The 21530-nt window shown below is 44.8% G+C and overlaps 1 protein-coding gene across 1 annotated transcript in view; it reads right to left on the minus strand.

The window, feature by feature from the left end:
• IL12RB2 (interleukin 12 receptor subunit beta 2) overlaps positions 1–21530 on the minus strand; it is a 323099-nt gene that overhangs the window by 264156 nt on the left and 37413 nt on the right. The window contains exon 3 of the mRNA XM_069232470.1: positions 627–902. Within this exon, the coding sequence (XP_069088571.1) occupies positions 627–902 (276 nt within the window). The remainder of the gene's footprint in view (positions 1–626; positions 903–21530) is intronic.

The following is a 21530-nucleotide window of genomic DNA, read 5'->3' on the forward strand; positions in this document are numbered from 1 at the left end:
CATCAGGAGACCGTCGCCTCTGCCGGGATCAGGGATTCCGACAGGTTGGCGGCTGGCAGAGACATGGTCAACCCCGGTGGTGCGTATGGGGGCACTGCCATGCTGATCAGGACTCCAATTTCCACCAGCCTTTCCCTGGTGGTTGCACCGCCATGGAAAGGCTGGCAGAAAGGCAGTGCTGGGATCCACAAGGGGGCCTCTGCACTGCCCATGACCGTGCCGTGGGAAGTGCAGGGACCCTCCTGCCAGCACCCTCGGAATGGCACTGTCTGCTCTGCAGACATTGTGCATTCCAAGGGTGCTGGTGTGCAACGACCTTGGCCTCGGCTCTCTAAGGGAGCCGAGGGGAATGCAGCAGCACTGTTTCCAACGGGCTGACCGGAGGAAACATAGTAACATGAAATTTCTGCCGCCTGGTGGAAACGTCCTATTTATGACAGGGGGTGAGGCCCTTAGTCTTCAATTTTTTATATTTTTCATAAACTGTATATACACCCTGAAGGTAAAGATTTGTTAATATATTATTATGGACAAGCATTATATAATGTTGAAAAATTGTCATTTAAGCATACTTCACAGACAAAGAAATGTAAAAAGTAATTTATAGTTCACGTTGTTGTACTTACTGCCAACATCAATGTAAATTCCACAGATGTATTTGTGTTGAGGTGTTTCACAGTCTAGCAAGCAGGTGAATGGGATTCTACCAATTGTCAGATTGCTAGCACGGATAGTTATTGTATTTCTGCCCTCATATAACGTTGATTGCGGAGTCCCACATAAATTCTTTATGGTAATACTTTTGCATGTTTTGTTCTGGTTTTGAGAACACGAAATTGTGATGCTTGAGCCAACAGATGTCACGGAAGTGCTGGCATTCATGAACACGCCACCACATCTATCTTTAAAAAAAAATGTCTTTTGTTACAATACAAAACTGCAGTGCCTCATACAATAATAATCACAATGATCAAGTGACTTTGTCAATGATTCATCTCTAGATCATATAGATGGAAGACATTTTCTATAATAAATACATGTTTGGACTACAAGCTGTACAATCGGATTTGGCTCATTCAACTTATTCACACTTTCAAGGTAAGCTCTAGTTTTCATACACAATTCAACCATACAAAAAAACTTCTGATAAGTGGACCTAATTATTTTTTAGAAACTTCAAGTGTCACATGAAAATACTGTGCTTACAAATACAGGGTCAAGCATGTTTGTTTGTCTGACAAGATCTATGTTGTTAATTGAAAAGGAGCTGTAGGTATGTTTAAGATAAAATGAAGAAGAAGGTGTTTGTACTAGTGTGCCTTCTCCTCCAAATAGAGACAAAATTGAGCAATACACAATTGTTTTCTTAAATTACTAAGTCTCAACCCAATAAATAAAGTCACACCAGTTATTATAACATGTTGCCACATCACAAAATAGTATTTTGCATGTTTTATAAATTGTAATACATTTCATAGCTACAGAAGCAGTTCACATATAAATTAACTACTGGTTAATCATCAGTTTCTTAGAACACTAACCAGTGTTAATCAACAAAATCATTACCAAGCATCTTCATAACCAACACATTACATTTTGGATGATTAGCAGCTGAAGTGAAATTATTACTCAATCCAAGTTTACAAATTCTAATTTTGTGGATCCAGTGAAATAAAATGGAGATTAAGGGCTTAATTACGAGTTTGGCAGTTGGACCACCAGACCGCCATGTTTGCGGTCCCAAAAAGACTGTCATGTTGGTGGTCTTCCTGACCACCCTATTACGAGTTACACAGGCAGGAGACCACTGACTGCCAAGCAAAAAAGGCAGATCATCATATTCACTAATGAAGAGTTAAGAGTCACGGTGGATGAAATCATAAGAGTAGAGCCACTATTGTTCGATGTCCAGGTCCAGCACACTACTCTCCGTAGGAGGATGGAAATGAGAGATAGGATAGCCTAAAGAGTGAATGATGTAGGCCCCACCTTGCGCACAAAGAAGGATATCAGGAAGAGGTGGAACAACCTCAGGGCCAAGGTCTGTTTCTTGGTCTCCAGGCACCACCTGCAGGCCAAGAAGACGGACAGTGGCACTTCCACTCCTCCATCCCTGAGAAGAGAAGGTCTTGGCCATCCTGTATCCTGAAGGCTTGACAGGAATACCTGAGGGAGTGGAGTCTGGTGAGTTACAACTATAAAAATGTCACCAAAATGTTATGTCATGCATGTTCACTTCACTGTCACTCCGCTCACCACCCCAGTATCCACCTGCCTAAGACCCCGGTCTGGCATCTTACAATTGAAGTAGACTCACCTGGGGGAACAGCATCTGTGTATAATGTGTGTAGTACAGGGGCTGACATGACTACAACTCCCTGCAGGCACTGTTGCTATAACTCCGAAAAACAAACCAGTGTTTCCTTCTCTAAAGACCCTTGTAAGTAAATTTCCAAATTGAAGTGTACTCACCTGGGAGGATAACATTTGTCGAGTGTGTGTAGTACAGGAACTGACATAACTGCTAAGGCCAGGAGGCACTGTTACTGTTACTCCACTCAGCCAACCCAGTGTCCTTAGATCAAAATACCCTTGTATGTCAACTCCCTATTAAAGTGTACTCAACTGGGATGATAACATTTGTAACATTTGTATATGGGGGTAGTACGGGGACTGACAGGACTACAACTCCCAGCAGGAACTGTTCCTGTAACTCCAAAAAACAGACCAGTGTTTCTCCAAAGACCCTTGTAAACTCCCAATTGAAGTGTTCTCTCCTGGGAGGTTAACATTTGTCAAGTGTGTATAGTACAGGGGGTGACATGACTGCTAAGGCCAGGAGGCACTGTTACAGTTACTCCACTCAGCCAGCCCAGTGTCCTCTGCTCCAAAGACCTTTGTATGTAAACTCCCAGTTGAAGTATACTCACCTAGGAGGATAACATTTGTCCAGTGTGTGTAGTACAGGGTCTGACATGACTGCTAAGGCCAGGAGGCACTGTTACTGTTACTCCACTCAGTCAGCCCAGGATCCTCTGTTTCAAAGACCCTTGTTTGTCAACTCCCAATTGAATTGAAGTGTACCCACCAGAGAGGATAACATTTGTATAGTGTGAGTAGTACAGGGACTGACATGACTACAACTCCCAGGCGGCACTGTTTCTGTAACGCCAAGCATCAGACTAGTGGTCACTTGTTCAAATACATCTGTTAGCAAACTCTCAACTGAAGTGTGCTCACTATGGGGCGAACATTGGTCAAGTGTGTGTACTAGAGTGAGTGACATAACTGCAACTCACAGCAGGCACTGTATCTGTAACACAAAAAGCCAGCACAGTGTTCCCTTCTCCAAAGACCAATCACAAAATAAAGTTTACTCACCTGGGGGATAACATTTGTCAAGTATTGGGGAGTAGTGAGAGTGACAGGGCTGCAACTCCCCGCAGGCAATGTTCCCCCAACTCCAAACACCAGAAAAGTGTTCTCTCCTCAAAAGACCCTTGTGTCTAACTCTCTGTTGAAGTGTTCTCACCCGGGAGGAAACTATTTGTAAAGTGTGTGTAATACAGAGAGTTACATGACTGCTAATGCCAGGAGGCACGGTTTCTATAAAACCAAACACCAACACAGTGTTCTCTTGTCTAAGGGCCCCTGTGTCTTAACTCTCAATTGAAGTGTACTGACCTGTGAGGATACCATTTGTACAATGTGTGTAGTACAGGGAGTTACATGACTGCAACTCACAGGATGGGTTTCTCAATGTCACTCCAACCACTAGTCCAGTGTCCTCTTCTCCAAATACTCCTGTTTGGGAAATCACATAAGAAATGTACTCACCTTTGGGTGCGGGTGACATTTCTCTAGTGCATGAAGTAGAGGGAGGCACATGAATGCTAAGGACAGGAGGCTTGTCTCTCCTATTCAAAACACAAGCCCAATGTACACTTGTCCAAATACCCTTGTTCATTAACTCAAAATGGAAGTTTACGCTCCTGGGAGGATCACATTTGTCTAGTGCTGGGAACTAGTGGGAGTGACCTGAATGTAAAGTCCAATGGGCCCTGTTTTGCTAACTCCAATCACCAGCCCAGTATCCACTTGCCCCAATGCATCTGTTAGTGGACTCACAAAGGAAGTTTAATCACCTGGAAGATAACATTTGGCTAGTGTTGGGAACTAAGGGAGTTACCTGAATACAACTTCCAAGAGGTACTGTTCAAGTGACTCTAAATATCAGAACAGTGGTCATGTGTCCAAAAACCCTTGCATGATCACTCTTAAATGATATTTACTCACTTGGAAGAGACCAAGATAAAGACCATGCTCAACTCTGAGATGTGGCTGGCCACCTAGCTCAATCTTGAACTGCTAAGCCAAGATGAAACTATTGAGGACATGAAAGACAGCTCACCCAGTATGCAACATAAATGAAAATCAAGGCCTCAAGGTGCATCATCAGAATGGTATTGGCTGCAGACACTTTCACTATGCACCGACCACATGATCGCTCCAATCACATATACAGCAAACCCCTGGGTCAGCCTGCATAACAATCAACTAGGCCTCAAAATGGTCAAAGCCACATCCTGCCCAGCCCCAGTGTTGCCTGCACTGGTGGCAACAAGTCATTCTCTGACCATCCTCCCAAGTGCTAATGAACGGCTAAATTCAGCAGCTGTTGGACTTAAATGGATTTGGCATGCTTCACATATGTCTGCTCAACACAACCAATAGCAAGGGCACCTGTCACAATAGGATAACCTGCAAATCCACTATGTACACAGACTTTGCAAAATGTCATTGTATACTTACGGAGGTAAATGTCACATTGCAACCAGTAACACTGTATCTTTCACATCAACAGGTTGAGTTGCCACTGGGAACACACAGGCCACAGATGAGACTGCCACTACCCCCCTGGATGAAGCCCTCAGTGATGACAACACTCCTCGAAGTCTGGATGTCGAGAACGGTTCAGACCCATCTGGTCAACCTGGTAAGACCCCTACAGTGTGGCCACATCAAGACCTCCCAGCCCAGTTGCCTCAATCTCACAGGCAGCCATTCGCCCCCCAACCTGTGTCCCTATATAGTGGCAACCATCTTGTGCCCCACAGGTCCAGGATCCTGAGTCGCAGCACAACACCTCATACAGTGATGGTCCTGGAACCAGTAGAAGGTGACACCCAGGGTAAGGTGTGTGGGAGGGATGTTGTGGTACACCAGGGTGAGGCCACTGGGGATGCTCCTGGTCAGGACACCATCAGCCATGTCTTGGGGGTCTATCAGGAGTCCCAAGGTGTGATGGGCCTGGTACTTTCCGAACCCTGAGAGATAAAGCAGTTACAAAGGGACATCCATAGGGATATGCTTCAATAGTGGGAGGCCACCAATACCAACCTGGCCTCCCTAACAGGGGTGTTGGGAGACATTAGTAGTACCCTGATCAGGGATTGTCAGCAACACTCTACCCCTTCCTTTGGCGCAGCAACACCAGGCCCTTCTTCATCGGTGCCAGCTACTGGATGGGAGTCCCTGTCAGGGGGAAACCCCGCCCTAGACAACTCTGCATCTGTAGCAGCAGCTCCTAAACCCCCAGTGTAAGCAGGGACATCCAGCTAAGAACCCGGGAGGTGAAGATGGCCAGACACCGACCACTGCCAGCAAGTGACCACTTCCTGAAGGAACTGCATTGTGTGCCACATATTCACTATGTTGACTGTTCTTCAACCACCTTCCATTTCTTATGGGAGGACTACACTGGACTTTGGTTTGCCAATGCTGTGACATCTATTACAATGATTTCATCCACCATGACTAAACCTTTCACATTTCTGTTCCGTCACTCCCTTATTTTTATTCTATGCACAGATTCACAATAAATACCACCTATCACAAAGTTTGCGTCTGCTCGCTTCGGTTTCAATGTTGCAAATGATGAAGACAAAATATATTGGTGCAAAGAGGGATGTGTTACATGTACTGTGTCCTGCTAAGGATTACAACCAACACTCACAAACACATTGGTATAAGTGTTTGATCACACCAAACATTTTATTTCACTGTGCAGCACATAGGCTGTCCATATGCCTGGACTGTCATAGCAAAGACTGGCAGACTAATACTGTGTCTAGGTAGATATACGGAGGTACAGTCCCACAGACCTTGTCACACATTGTTCTATAGAATAGGCAGAGAAGTGAATGGTGTCACCAGCTTGAGCCTTCTCACATACCACAACTAGGGGTGTGGGGTGAGCTCTGCTCCACCGGCAGAGTTAACCGAGTTTTTGGCACTGAGTTAGGCCAGAAACTCCACTAGCACTGGCAGCAGAGAGGCAACAGTCTGTGCTTGCGCTGTGTGGCCCAAAACGGGGCTGCAGTGTACACCCGGCCCGATGTGGGCAGTGTGGAGCTGCTGCAAGCTGCAGGGCTGCACTGGTACCAGCTTCTGATCCAGGCCTCCCTCCTTTCCCTATCATCAACAGCCCGGGACCAGGGGGCAGAGGGAGGCAAGCTGCTGGCAACGGGGACCCTGGGACCCAGGTAAGAGCCTTGTTTCACTTTCTCTTCTATGTGCACATGGCCATGCACTGGATTTGTATATGAGGGGAGTCTGAGCTTGGAAAAAAGGACACTTGCCATCAAAGCACCACTCAAAAAGAACCAGTCTCCCCAGAGTTCCTGGGAAAGGAAGTGGTGTTATAGAATATGGTGCTGAGGCCAGCAGGGAGAGCTGAACACCGAAGGAGCATCAGCTGTGTACTGAGTGGTAGTCCAGCAGCCCCCGCCAGATAGAGATGTGTGTGTCCTGAGAGAGTGCCTTAGAGCCCAGTGGCAAGCAAAGCTAGGTACCTCGTGAAAATACCAGGCTGCTGGCGGTGAGCTGGTTTGCTGCTGCTAATGCTGGGCCCTAAAGTAACTGCAGTCTGAGGCTGTGTGTAAACACATACAAAGCGATTGAAAGGCTGGTGCAAGACAGGTGGTGTGCTTGGCCCTCTGTAGCAAGTTTGTGAAGGAGGGCAGTTGGTGAAGGGAAGTGTGCAGGTGTGGAGACCAACAGGCTTCAGACCGGTGGGCTGTGTCAGCATAAGAGGCCTGAAATTGCAGCTTTCGCTGTCTAGGCCCCTGACCTGAATGCGCCCAATCTCAGAAGCGCTAAGCAGGTTTAGGCCTCGCTAACCAGGGTGCCAGCAGGACAGGTGGCACTTTGCCGCATGCGGAACTCTGTGGAATTCCTCTGAGTTTTAAGCCAACTCTGTGGAATTCCAAGGAGCAGAACTACATGAGCTCTGCCCACCCCTCACCAAAACCAAGTAATTCAACATCACATAAACCAAGATACAGATAAAGGGCAGAACGACAGTCCCTGATCACATGTCCATCATAATTCAATAACCATGCATCTGGTGGTTTGACACAATCATATGTCAGTGTTGTGGCACAGGCATTGTGTCCTGCAATGATGAAACATATCTACAGCTACATACAGGTCATACAAGAGGAGTGTTTAGCCCATGTGAAGGGTGACTGCCAAGCTTGCAGTAGATGACAACATATTTCATGCCCACATACTCACACAGATGATGCTATCGGCCCACCACACAGCACAAAAAACAAGTATTTTGTGCACTTTAGACCTTCCACCCAAACATTGTTCAAGCTGCCTTGACATAGGTCTCAAACATCCCAAATCTGTGAACAACATTACCTGGAACAGTCCATGTTCACTTACTGTGTTGGAACAGCATCAAATACCTGCCAATGTCACAACTCTGAAATGCCCATATGAGGATGTCATGGTCAAAGTGCCTGTACAAAGACAAAACAAGGAGTATAGATTTGAAAACATACCTATTACACAAATCACATAGCAAGCATCTGGAAATTATGTTACATTGCAATGGGACTGACCCAAACAAAGCAGCTGTATCAAGGTGGGTATATGTCAAAGGCTAACTCTTCAAGCACCCTTCGACTGAGCATTGCAGTGCATTAACTCCCCAGTGTTTTGCCAAAACACTGTACTCCACACATTCTGGCAACTACAGTTCTTTGTAAAGTCACAGTCATCACATCACATGACATACTTACACACAGGAAAAGTAGTTGTTGATGAGATTTTCCCGAAAGTCAGCTCCTTCCTCTTCACTACTGTCATACTCACTTGGCATTTCAGGAGACCCACCCAGTGGCACTGCAGACTTCACCTCCTCTGGGATGTATGGGATATTCATCCGCAGGGCAATGTTGTGGAGCATGCAGCAGGCCGCAATGATCTGACACACTTTACTGGATGAGTAGAGGAGGTCTCCACCAGTGTAGGCATCATGGACTGAACCTGGATAACGGGCTCAGACCTGTGAATTGTATAGGTCCTCCAGACATACAGCTTGGACGTTTGGTGGAATAGAAGTTCTTTCTGTTGCTGTATACTTGTTCATTGGCATGCGGTGGGACCAAGCCAACATGTGTGCCATCAATAGCCGCCACCACATGTAGGATGTGTGCAAAACCATAAAAGCCAGCCTTCACATGGGCTAAATCCTCACGTCGGGAGGGGAATCTGGTTATAGCTGTCAATGTGTTTCAACATTAATGAAAGGGCATTCTTCAACAACAGAATGAACACATGTTGGGACATACCACCAGTTTGGGCCATTGAATGTTGGAAGGACTCTGTGGCAACACTGACGTGACTTATACAATGGGTGATATTCTGGTTGTATAACTAATAGATGGCATCAGATCTGGCTCCAACTGATGACATAAGTCCACTATTGTTCGCCGATTCAGAGAGTAAAGGAGGATTATGTGTCTTTCTTCCATGGTATGATGGTCTGGCAGTGGACGGTAGACCGGTGGTTGTCGCATCACCCCTCTCCCTGGGTACCTGTGTATGTCTAGAAATGAGTTCTGACATTAGTCATTGTATCCACAGCAATATACCAAGGATAGCATGTGACATGACTATTTAGAAGAGATGGACCTGGCAAACAGTACGCATCACAACTGCTAATAACACAAGGGTCACATGTTACCCCCTTGGTTAACCACACAAGTGTACACATCATGTATCTGGATAGAAATCAAAATTATGCATCATAAATGCCACTTGGAATGTGACTGGATGTCCCAAGTGCAAAATGACCTGTGAGACTGTGCCCCACTCTAAATTGCCATCTTTGCCCTGCAACATACAATAGTGTTTGAGTAGTAGAACCGAGATAACAAGACAGGATAGGTAGTTTTATGTGCTCAAACCAACATTTTTCGAGGTGTGACGCAGTTTTTTAAGCCTAATCCCACATTTCAGGCCTCTAAAAGGGCGGCTGCCTGACCTACTCCACTGGACGTTAGGAACCGCCCGCGACCGCCGGCAGAAGTTCGTCATGGTGGTAGGCAGTTGCACCCAGGGTGGACACAGGCATAGGCTAACACTGTTGCTAGTGGCGGTTGTGGGCCAATAGCTGTGTCATGCCTGCAGTGACAACAGCGTACATGACAGATGTGACCACCATGTTCTACAAAATCCCTCTCTTGACTTCTGACACAGCTGCCAGCAATACCTCCACTATGGAGCTGCTGGGTACTGCCTCCAAGACCAATCATGCAATGTCCAGCAGGTGATAGGGCCCCTTCTCACCAGAGGAGTTGGAGAGGCTGGTGACTAGGGTCCTACCCCTGTATTGACAGCTCTATGATGCACAAGAAGAGCAGGTAAGTGCCTCATCTGCACAGTTTTCTCTGTACTTTACCATCCTTTCCCTCCTTACAGGCTAAATTGTGCCATTGTGTGTCAGATTGAATACATATGTGCCTGTAGGTGCAGTCTGTGTGGCATCAATATGAGAGTCAATGTGCATATACTGGTGGCCAGTGCCATATATTGAGTTCATTCACATTCTGGTGTGTGTGTTTTTGTGTTCCCTGATCCACCTTGTGTTGGGATGCACAGAACTAGGCGACGTGACATTACAGCCATCCACTGACATCTCTTTCTTCATGAATGTTGTATATGTGAGACAACATATATGTGCATGACAGCATGAGCTGAGTATACATGTTTCAGGTGTCAATTGTGAGTAATTTGAGCTATGTGTATGTCGCCACAGAGAGGTCTTCACACATCTGCCTGTGCTAGACTGTTGTTTGTAAGGCATGTCATCACTCCCTCTGTCCTTCAGGATGGCATACACAGCACATGCCAATTTTACAGTTGGCTACATGATGTACTGGAATGCAGGGATATATACATAGATATGTGGTACAGATATACAACATAGAATCCTACCCCTGAAGTGGCATGAGTCTGCATTTTTTATCGCAAATGTCTACACATGGACAGGTTGACACTTTCTGTACCGACCATGCCAGTCCCTCCATTTTCACCCATGTGTGATATTTGAGTTTGTACTCTGGCAGTAGCATGTAGGGATTGTATGCAGAGAGTCATTCTCACAGAGTGTGAATGTGTTGGCCATTCATGCGTAAGGAGTCACTCTTTCAGAACCCACAGAGGTGTGATGTGTAGGGGCTCACATCTCATTCAGATTGTTAGAGCATGTCAGTAAGCCTGCCTAGTCATTGTAGGGCCGGAGCAGGGTGGTGGGTTGGTATGCAGATTCAGAAATGGATGTCTGTAATCATGGCCCTGTACTTATTGGCTTGTATGTGTTACAAATGGGGAGTACTGACAAGATGGAAAAGTTCAAGGTTGATGTAACTGACATGTATGTGACTCCACCGTTTGTGATGAAACTTGTGATCATGATCTCTTCATTTGTCTTTTGCATCCATGCAGGTCAACACCTATCAAAAGAAAGGGATATGGAGAGCCATCACTAAGAAGGTGCGGACCCTGGGAGTTTAAAGCCAGCAGAGTGCCCACTGCAGAAAAAAGTGGGATGACCTGAGACGCTGGGCCAGGAAGATCGCAGAAGGCCCAGCTGGGCAGTCCTCACAAAAAGTGGGTATGACCATCGGTAGGACCATGAGCTCCTCCTCCCCCAACCCACCAATGGCCAACATTCTGGCAGTGGCCTATCCTGTGCTTTATGGGCGTTTGAGGGCAGCACTGCAGCCACAAGGGGGTGAGTACAGGGCATATTCCTTCCTGCACACTGCCAAGTGATTGTGAAAGGTTTAGACTGCTCCCCCTGACAATTAGGGATGAGCCATGTGTCACACAGTAGATGAGAGATTGTTTTTGCTGACATGTCATGGTTTATATACTGATGTGCCAGGGACCTAGGACAAAACTGGGTGGAATCTTCAAACCCCTTGCTCTGATGGATGTGTACAGCTATCAATCAAGTACTGTTCGTTGTTGTAGTGTGTGTATTTTCTATGCAACAGACCACTACTCCTCAGTGTTCCAGGCCAAAGGTAAGTAGGTGATGGATCACTGCCTCATCCATGTGCCTGTGTAAATGTGTATGTTGGCATCTGTCAACCAGAAGCTTGTTTTCTTTAGTGTATGATGTGTGCTGGTGCCTCAATGCAATCTGTAATGTGAAGGTGTTCAACATACATGTGATGGGGCTTAAATTGTTCTTAGGATGCAGCTATACATCACTGCCTTTCTTTGGTAAGTGAGGAATGTCCATTGACATGAACTATGCACCATCACTGCTGCATACATTCCTTGTACCTACATGTCAGCATGTGTCCCTTTCTCTTTAGAAAACAATTGTAAGCTGCAGTTTCATGCATAGTCTACTCATGTAGATAGGATGATGTCTGTATTCCCTCACATATATGTGCATGGCAAACTGTTTGAGGAGTATTACATTTACAATGGGGGTACATTCCAGGTTGTGCTACATACAGGACTGTGTCACCATTGTGTATTGTCTGACACATTCCCTCATGCACCATATTATGTCATTTTGCATTTACAACTGCATGAGCAATGAGGGATATGACAGGTAAGCCTAGAGTTTAGAGCCACAATATGAATAGCTATGACCTAGAAGTGGCATTAGGTGGAAGAATATACTGCACGTGTAATTGTTAGGTATGTGCCCTGCCTGTTGGCATGCACCATGGAGTGACCTGCAGATATGTTTTGGACACATGTTTGGGTACAGGCATTCATCATACATCTGGGTTTTGCATGACCAAGATAGGGACAGTGATGACGCTTCCCGCTGGGTGACAGGTTGAGGGCCTTCTACAAGTCCTTGCAACTTCTGTTTCTCTCCAACATGCAAAGGACTAATGGCTTCTACTGAAGCACTCAGAGAATGTCATTGTAAGAGGTGCCAGATATTAGTGGTGATTACCCTGGGGCTTGCTGAGTCATTGTATTGCGTCTTTGGGGACAACTCTCCCTGACATTTTGGATATGATGTCTACAGTGTTCATTTCCATGCCACATGTGTGGCCTATCTGCGTAACATTAATACTACCTCCTTGACTCTACTGGAATAAATATCACTTATTGAAGTATACATTGTTGATATGTTTCCAGTGTGACATGGGTATTTCCATGTCACCTTCTCCAGGCTGTTGTACTTTCTCATCAAAATGGCTGAGTTTTGGAACATTTTCTTTATTGTTGGGTCATTATGTACGCGACAAATAGATGTGTGCATGACCTTGTGTGGGATCTGTGGAAATGGACTTTGCAGTGACCTACTATTGTATGCCAACAGGTGCCTGAGGTCTGCTTCATGAGGCAAAGCTTTGAGGGTGATGAGGTCTCCCAGTTGATGAATGGTTATTGTGCTTGCACAATTTCAGCCATGCAATTGTAGTTGTCTCAGATCCAGAATTTCCTCATTGCAAGAGTTGATATTTCAGATGGCATGCATGCATATGGTTTGGCACATGTGTGAACCACTTTGGCGGAGTTTACTGCTGGGGCCTACTTGACATCATGGTAAAGTTTACTAATCAGAGCTGTTGTTCAAGTTTGATCATGGACATGTGATGACCCTATATTCCTCTTTTTCTTGGTAGCTTCAGCACAGGCAAGTGGAGGAGACGGGGCAGAGCTGAGTGGGGAAGCATCTGGCCATGGGACCTCAGTCAATACACCACTGACACAGAGGGACCCAGTCGCCTAGAGGGTGAGGGGAGTGCCACAGGGGAGATCATATCTACATCCTCAACATCATCGGCTTCCTCCTCCAGTGGCCACTACCTAGTGGTGTCGTACCCATCATGGCATCCCCCTGTACCATCTTTGTCCACCACCCCCTGTTCTATCACCACCCTCTCTGTTGCTCCCCACCAAGTTGGCGGTGCCCACTCAACCAAGAGGGTGGGCATCTCCTTCACCACAGACACTTTTGCCCCAGTCCCTGTTAACCCTGCTACCCTCAGTGAGGAGGGACCGACCTCCTGGGAATGATCTCTGAGTCAGTCAGCCATTGTGAATGCATTCCAGATACTGGCCACCCAACTACAACAAACCAATGCATTCCTGGAACGCATTCATGGTGCAATGGCTGGCCTACAGAGATCTTTTGAGGCTCTGGCCTCCTAACTGACACAAGCCAGTCACCACTCACCTTCCGTCCCCCTCCAGCTCCCTCTTCCCAATCGAAATCCCCCTTCTTCTACCTCCCCAAAGCACACAGACAGATCCGCAGGCATCCACATCAACAGCCAAGAGGAGCACACACAAACACAAGCACCACAAAACACACTGGCAAGAACACACAAACAACAGCCACTCACAGACACAACAAGTCACAACTTCCCTGGATACCCCCACAACCCCCCAGCTTCACACGCACACGACATTTAGCATACCCACAGGCACCACACCAATAGTCAGTGACACATGCATCATACCCACAGACACCATCCCAGCAGACTCCAGACATCCACCACAAGCACCAGACCCACAGACACCAACCATATCCAGCCAACCTGCAGTCACCACCTGAACAAACACACACATCCACCACTACATCCCCCAGCACCTCCCGTACCCCCAAGACACTTAAACACGCTCACTCACTCACCCAACAGACACCCACCACACACAAGCATAACTCCCAGAAGCACACACCCACAACATTCACACCAACACAGACCGTCCCTAAGAAAGTGTTTTTGATCTGGACCTTTACCTGTTGCCTCCAACCCCGTCACAAACCCAAGAGGCCAAAACCCAAGTCCCAGTCCATCTCTTCCACCTCCAAGGCCTCCTCTGCCCCCCTGCAAGCACCCATACCTCTCCCTCCCAAAAAGACCACCCCTCCCAAGCCCAAAGCCCCCTCCCAAATCCAACCCATCCCCACCCCCAGATAATCCCTCAGGTGCCTGTCTGCCCCTTCCTGTGGAGATTCCCTGGCAGTTTAGGGGTCAAGCCTGAGCACAGTGATGTGCATGAACATTTGATTGTGGACTGGCCAAAGGCCTTCGACATTTTACATTTCTTCAAAAATAAACCCAAACAGTTGTTTTGTTGGGTACACCTTTGTCCTGCAATTCCTTTTCTGCCTTTTATGTTGTTCCTAAGTGACTTGTGTTTTGTACCTACAGTTGTGTGTGTGTTTCAGCCTGCTTGCTGATCCATTTGCTGTTGTTTGCAGTATGTGACTTTGTGGGCAGTGCTGGTGTCCCCCCAAGACAAGGATATATGTTGAGTATATGGATATGTGGGCGTAAATGCTATGGGTGGTATCATGTTATTGCGTACTGTTTGTTTAGGTAAATATGTTAACTTGTGTTGTCCAATGTGAGCATGCATGGTGTTAGACGTGTCCCCCTGATATGGCTTATGTATTCATCTGATGGATGTGTGTTCAGTTGTGCTACCTCTGTTTGCAATTGACTGTGCACGTGTCCATTTAGGTGTGTGTCCCATGCAGATAGTTCATGTAGAGGTATGTCCCAGGCAGTTGGAGTTGTATATGCTTTGTTAACTTGCACTTCCACATTGTGCAAGTGGACACGACATTTGGGTCTAATACTGTTTATCCCTGTGACACATGTAGAACCAGTTCCTGTGCACATGTTGTTTTAGGGACCTGTGCAAAATGATGAGTCTCAGGGCAGCCTCCTTCCTGGAGTGTTCCTGATGCTCCCATACCTATTGTTCAGGTATTGTTATCATAGTGCTCTTTGTCTATTTGTCTCTCCGTGTATTGTGTCTGCCATTGTCCTTCTATTGTGCTGTGATGTGTGTGTCCGTTGCAGGGCTGTTAAATGGTAGTATTGCTGGTGTTCCATGCCACATCGATACATATATGTGTTGTATGTGATGACAGTCCCTGGTCAGAGTGGAATGTGAGTTGTATTTATATATGTGATGTTTGTGTGTTGTTGGTAATGTGTGAGGCAATGTTGTGTAGCCTTCACTGTCACTGTGCCTGAGATGTGTGGCTGTGTGTTTTTGTGCAGTGTTTTAGTGTAATGTGAGTGGGCTGCCCAAAAGGGGCATATTGTGACTGTGGAAGTGTCCATCTTAATGTTTTTTCAGACTTTGTACAAGATTTAACATGTACTTGATGCCTGTGGCGTGCCCCCCATATGACGTGGATGACAGCGCTACAATCGGTTCTTAAGGTTAATGATACAGGTAGGTGTGTGTACTTATGGTCGGTACGCCCATGGTGGTGTTGATTTGGTGGTCTTTCGATGATCAGCAGCAGCAGCAGGGCGTGTGTGATGGCCCATGGGGGTATCGGACATGTAAGTCTTGCTGCAAGTGAGTGTCTCCCTTTATATTGTTGGTTTCCACCTGCTGAGACGTGGTGGTTGGCCTGCCACAATCACATTGGCGGTGTGCAACCTCTTAACGTGTCCGGCAGAAACACAGGCTCTGCCGGCTTGTTTGTGCTGCCTTGTGACCATAGCAGGCTTTGCCCCCTGGTGGCGCCGGCGGACTGCTGCGTTCTTTGCTGCATAGGCCCGCATGACTCTTAATAAGGCAGTCTGACCCCCATCCCTCATGGTGCTCCAGGGACTACCAAACTTGAAATGAGGCCCTAAATAAAGATCAATGAGATTCTATGTATTTCTGTCCAAAAACGAATATATAGAATTAAGTACATAAATAACAACAGCAGAAGGGTAACACCCTAATATTTCATGCCATATATTGGTTTCCCAGAAAAAGCCACATCTTTCCATCTACCCTTCAGCTTTATCATAACCACGTCTACTCCTATAGATCTCTTCTAGATGACTGATTACTAGAATATGTTTTTTCATGGTTAATAACTTAGAGTGGACATATTCAGCAAATCTTTAATGAATGTGGAATGATAGAGAAAAAAAAAAGAGGAAAAAAAAAAAAAAAAAAAAAACTTGACTTGTCGCCACTCCTTTTTCCATAGCCTCAGGCTGTAGGCACAGGCTCCCAGCCTGCCCTGCAGCCAGTCTGAGTGCTGCTGTCATGCTGTTACTGGGAGTATCTGCCTACTATATTTTTTTTTGTGATTACTCTCTCCAACCAGGCAACGCCGTGCCGGGTTGGACAGAGCTTTGTGCACATGTATGTTTGGCCAGTCAAACATACATGCGCACTGAGGGGGAGTGCTCGGCACTCCCCCTTTGTGCTCGTCACAGCCCGTGGCCCTGCCCCTTTTATGATAAAACGATAATAAACCACGTTTATTATCGTTTTATTATAGAAGCTTGGCAGCTGCTGGCGGGGATGGGGGGGAGGAGCTGCACCTGCAACTATGCCTCCATGAAGTGAACAGTCAACAACAGAAAGGAGGCATTCATGTTAAAGAAAGGAGCAAGACTCTCTGCATGTTTTTGAAAGTTATTTATAATAAACTGCCTATATTATGTTTTCTGAACATCTTATTAGAAGCATATTCGAGTGTTTTTTTGCCCCTTATATTTATCAATTAATAAATATGCTTACAATCATACTGTCTCTTTCAAGTGCAAGAGCAAGAACCCAACGATTTAAGCTGCCTAGGGGTAGGGTAATTGTGTGACTATGTATTATAAGGGATAAAATACCCTCTGCCATATGCCCATATGTTAGAAGCATATTTATAGCAAGTCACCCAGGATTTCAATGACCAAAAATGAAAAGGGCTATTGTCTTGTTCTTGAATATAGTCAGGAGAATCCTTGGTGACTTTCAATATCCTTAAAATATATATGGTAGAGGGTAATATGTTCCATTTATAACTGGCGGTACCAGCCACATTAACCAACACTCAGTTCTTATCGTCAGTACCTTGGCATATGTTCTAATGTCCTGAGATGGATCAATCAGTATACACTGTACTGAAGCAACTATGAGGATGCATGCCAAACGTTAAAACTTCACAAATATTTAAATAAATAAATCAAGCACTGAATGAGCTAATCTATCTGGTAAAAAATAATCAGTTTCCAAACAAAAATAAAATATTGCAAAAGATAATTTGTAACCCCCAAACAGTGTTTTTTTTTTTTTTAGTTTTTCAATTGTAATCACAACATCTATGCAACTGAAGTCGTTTAGGAACATTTCCGGGTTTTTTTTTTAATAGCAAATTGTATTTTCTAATCAGCATAAACGTCGATAACTTCCCTTTAAAAGGTTTTTCATGGACTTTTCTTGCGTTAACACTGGTACGTGAGGCAAATCAGGTGACACATCTAATTCCACTGTCACACAGAATTACTCTCCTTTCAAAAACATGTATTCAAATGAAGCCTAGATAAACTAATTAGTAATTTAGCTGAGCACCAAAAACAAAATTACATTTTCATGCTGTTCTGAGTTTGCTGAGCTTTATGAAGTTTGAGTGAACTGAAATGTGTCTGGAAGTTCACAGGGAATGTAAGAGGTCTTTTGTAAGACGCAAAACGTTAAACTATAAAATAATTGTAACTTTGTATAATTGTAACTTTGTATTAAGTAGGATAAAAGGATTCTTTTAAATACCTAAGTTGGATGTATGTTTCGGACTGTGAACAAGATGTAATGTGTGCCTGATGCCCGTGGCGTGCCCCCTGTATGAGGTGGACGACGACGCTTCAATCTGTTTTTAAGGTTAATGATACAGGTAGGTGTGTGTACTTACTGATGGTAGCACCCACGCTTCGATGATCATCAGCAGCAGGATTGTGTGTGATGGTGAGTTGGAACTTACCACAAACACATGTGTTATAAGTAGTTCTGACTTGTTCATGAATAACAGGCTGTAATGTATGGTGGAAGTCATTCCATAGTTTAGAGGACCGATGTAATAAAAAGATCGCTCAGTTAAATTGACCTTTTTGTTCTATGCACCGTGATCAAAATAGATGTAAATCTCAGAGTTTGTGAAAAATGGTAAGAAATATTATTATTCCTAATGTCTTGCAGTGCTGTGAAAGCCCCATGACAAATACAAAATGCCTTAAACACTACTCATTTTTGCAGTGGAAGCCAGTGCAGCATATGGAGAGGTCCAGATGGCAGTAGGGCCTCTTTAGATTAGCACCTATTTTTTAAGGTTGAGCCTGCGTCGTATGGGCTCAGAGCCCAGTTGACGTCACGTCAGTTGTCTTTCACTGGTTTGTGGGCTTGCCTGTTAAAATCTGCCTGCTTTCATTAGTGGAAGGCACGCATACGTCATGCCTTTACCGGTGGCTAGCCCTCCTCAAGCGCAGCGACCAAGTACTGAAAACATGCAAGGCTCGCTGTTTCCCGTCAGGTTTGTGGACTACTTTGTATCTTTTGTTCGCAGCGCGATCTCGGTTGGCAGAAGTCGAGCGGTTTGTATAACATCGACCCTGTCACATAGTTAATTGCACTTTTGCTGGTTACGTAGATAATTGCACTTTTGCCGATAGGTTTAATTACGAGTGAACTGTAGCAGCGCAATCGCGCTGTTTTTTTCTTTCAATGGGGAAAGAAAAATCTGGTTGGGAGTTTACAACTGCTAGTAGCAGCGCGATCGTGCCTTTTTTTTCTGCGTTGTAAACAAAGTCGAATACAAATGCGATTGCACTTTTCTTAAATATGACCGTTCACTATTGTTCGCATTCACACTTAACATGTCAGCATGGTTCCTAAAAATCATTCAAATAGCTTCTGTAAAGAATCAAAGGGCATCTTACTGTATAAAACGGAAGAACATGTTGCTTTCACGCCGTGTAGGAGGTGAACTCCAACAGCTGGATTCCCATGCTCATTTAGTTTTCTATTCCCAGTGATAGAAGGGCGGGGCAGTTTGAGGGTAAAAACATCTGGTAGTAAAGACTTGCACCAAATGCAACTTTTTTATGTACGTGCTGCACGTGGTCCGAAGTTCTCAAGGCAGGCACGCATTGTGAATGTAATTCATTTTACCTTATTTCAAAGTCTGGAAGCGGTACATGAAGCAATTTAAATGCTTGCCACCTTAATGCGTTTCAGACGTTCTCTCATCTGAACGCTTCTACCAGATGTGTAGCTCATCACACATGGTTAGTGGCTTTAATATAAATTAAAGCGTGGGAAGGAAAGTACTATAACGTATTAAACTTTTTTTTTTTTTTTTATCAAAAATGGTGACAGCACCACTCTTCCATGCAGTGCTTATTTTTAGAGCTCTCAAGGATTCCAGTCCCAAGTGTGAGCAGCTCATCCAGTGCACGTTTTTTGCTTTGCATTCTAGGGACTGAAGTCCAGAACACATATTGTGATAAACAAGAAAGAAAATCCTAGACGGTAAGGCAAAATTGCCTACCCTACTGGTCTTCTTTCTTATCTCCCTTCCCTCCGGCACAAACTGGCCTCGCAGATACTATATTTGTTTTCTTGTCTTACCATCGTACCTAGCTGGACCTCAGAGTCTTGTGGCTCTACTGTTTGCTCAATGGACCAAAGCTGTTCTATTACATTATTTCAAAGACAAAAGCCTTGAGATAAACTAACCTCAGGGAATCTTTTTTGAACTTTATATATTATGATGCTGGCACTCTCCTGTATCGAGATAATCCCTACAGATACCAATTCCAATTGTATTTCCATCGGGTTCCAAAGTCCCTTTTTAGGGTTGAGAGTGCAAGCGCTCTGGCCCCTGTTGTACTCACTCTGTGGGCTTTTAACCACGCCCATGTCACTCCCATCAGTTATCTTGCCTTTTAAATTCGCTTGATTTCATCAGTGAAAGGCATGCAGACGTCATGCCTTTTCCAGTGTTTAGCCATCGTCAAGAGCATCGGTAAACTACTGAAAACATATGATGCTCTGTGTTTTCTGCATGGCTTCCAGACTACTTTTACTTTTTATTTCCTATGAAGTGCGATCTCGCTGGCAGTAATGGAGCACTTTGCATGACATCGACTCTGTTACATCGATAATTGCACTTTTGCCGATACGTTTGCCTCCGAGCAGAGTGTGTCTGCTTTGCGTTCATGGCGGCCTTCGGCTTGCTTATGTGAAACTATTTTACTTTTCATTTTCAGGTTATGTGGCAAGAAAAGTCCGGTTAGGAGTTTACAACGCTAATAGCTCTAAGTCAAGCAAATGCGAGACCCACTGCATTGCAAATGCTTGTTGTTTCAGTTAAGTTTCAGAGAACTGGCAGACATTCACACAGCCAGCTCAGACATTCAAGATAAAAAAATGTCTGCAGTGGATTGGACAGCTTTATTTAGGAAGATAATGATCTAGGGATCATCTGTGTACGAGACTAAATGAAGGCCAAAATTGTGAATCAATTAAGCAAGCAGAAACATATAAAGTTTTTTTTTAAAGTATAGGACTCACAGATGAGCTCTGAGGGTCTTCCCATTTCAGAAAACATGTCAAGGAGCAGTAGTAAGAGTGCTACCCTACTTTCATTTTAAATGTGAAAACGGAATTAAAATAAAGTAGTCCATTGCCTTGGATTCCTAAAGAATTCAAGTGATGCAAGAGTGTGTAATGTGATACAATATCAAAGGCAGCACTAAGATCTAAAAGAACTAGTCCCTATTGACCAGTAATAAACTTTTTGGACTCTGTTAAATAGGAACATGTAAGTTATCCCAATTTGCATGTTCCGAACATTATATAAATAGCATTGTGGCTCACATGTAGTACTTGCCATTGACTTAGTTATTGGCAGAGATAGGACTAATCAAGCAAAAACTGTTTAGACTGAGACATTTCTGACAGGGGAACCTGGCCTGGCAGATTGGGCTTGTTAGACCAGTCAGCCTTAAGGTGGTATTCTCGCAACCATTGTGCCTTCATCCCTCCTATATTTTTGTTGATCTTGTTTTGCTGGCATTAGGAATCTGTGCACTTTACCACTGCTAACTAGTGCTCTCTCCCTAAAACATGGTAGGATTGGCCTATACCCAACTGGCACTTTTAATTCACTTGAAAGTCCCTAGTAAAGTGGTACTGTACAAACTTAGGGCCTGTAAATTAAATTCTACTAGTGGGCTTGCAGCACTTATTGTTCCACCCACTTGCACAGCTGTTTAAATATGTTTTAGACCGGCCATTGTAGCCTGTGTGTGCAGTTTTATATTGCTATTTCGACCTAGCAAAATAAACCTTTTATCTGATAGAGACTTCTAGTTGCAGATTCCTTACCTTAGAATTTCCCCCCAGGCGTCAGACTGGATCCGAAGATTTTTCTTCGAGCAATACCC

The sequence above is a fragment of the Pleurodeles waltl genome, chromosome 4_2 (genome assembly GCF_031143425.1).
Source record: "Pleurodeles waltl isolate 20211129_DDA chromosome 4_2, aPleWal1.hap1.20221129, whole genome shotgun sequence".
Taxonomy (NCBI): domain Eukaryota; kingdom Metazoa; phylum Chordata; class Amphibia; order Caudata; family Salamandridae; genus Pleurodeles; species Pleurodeles waltl.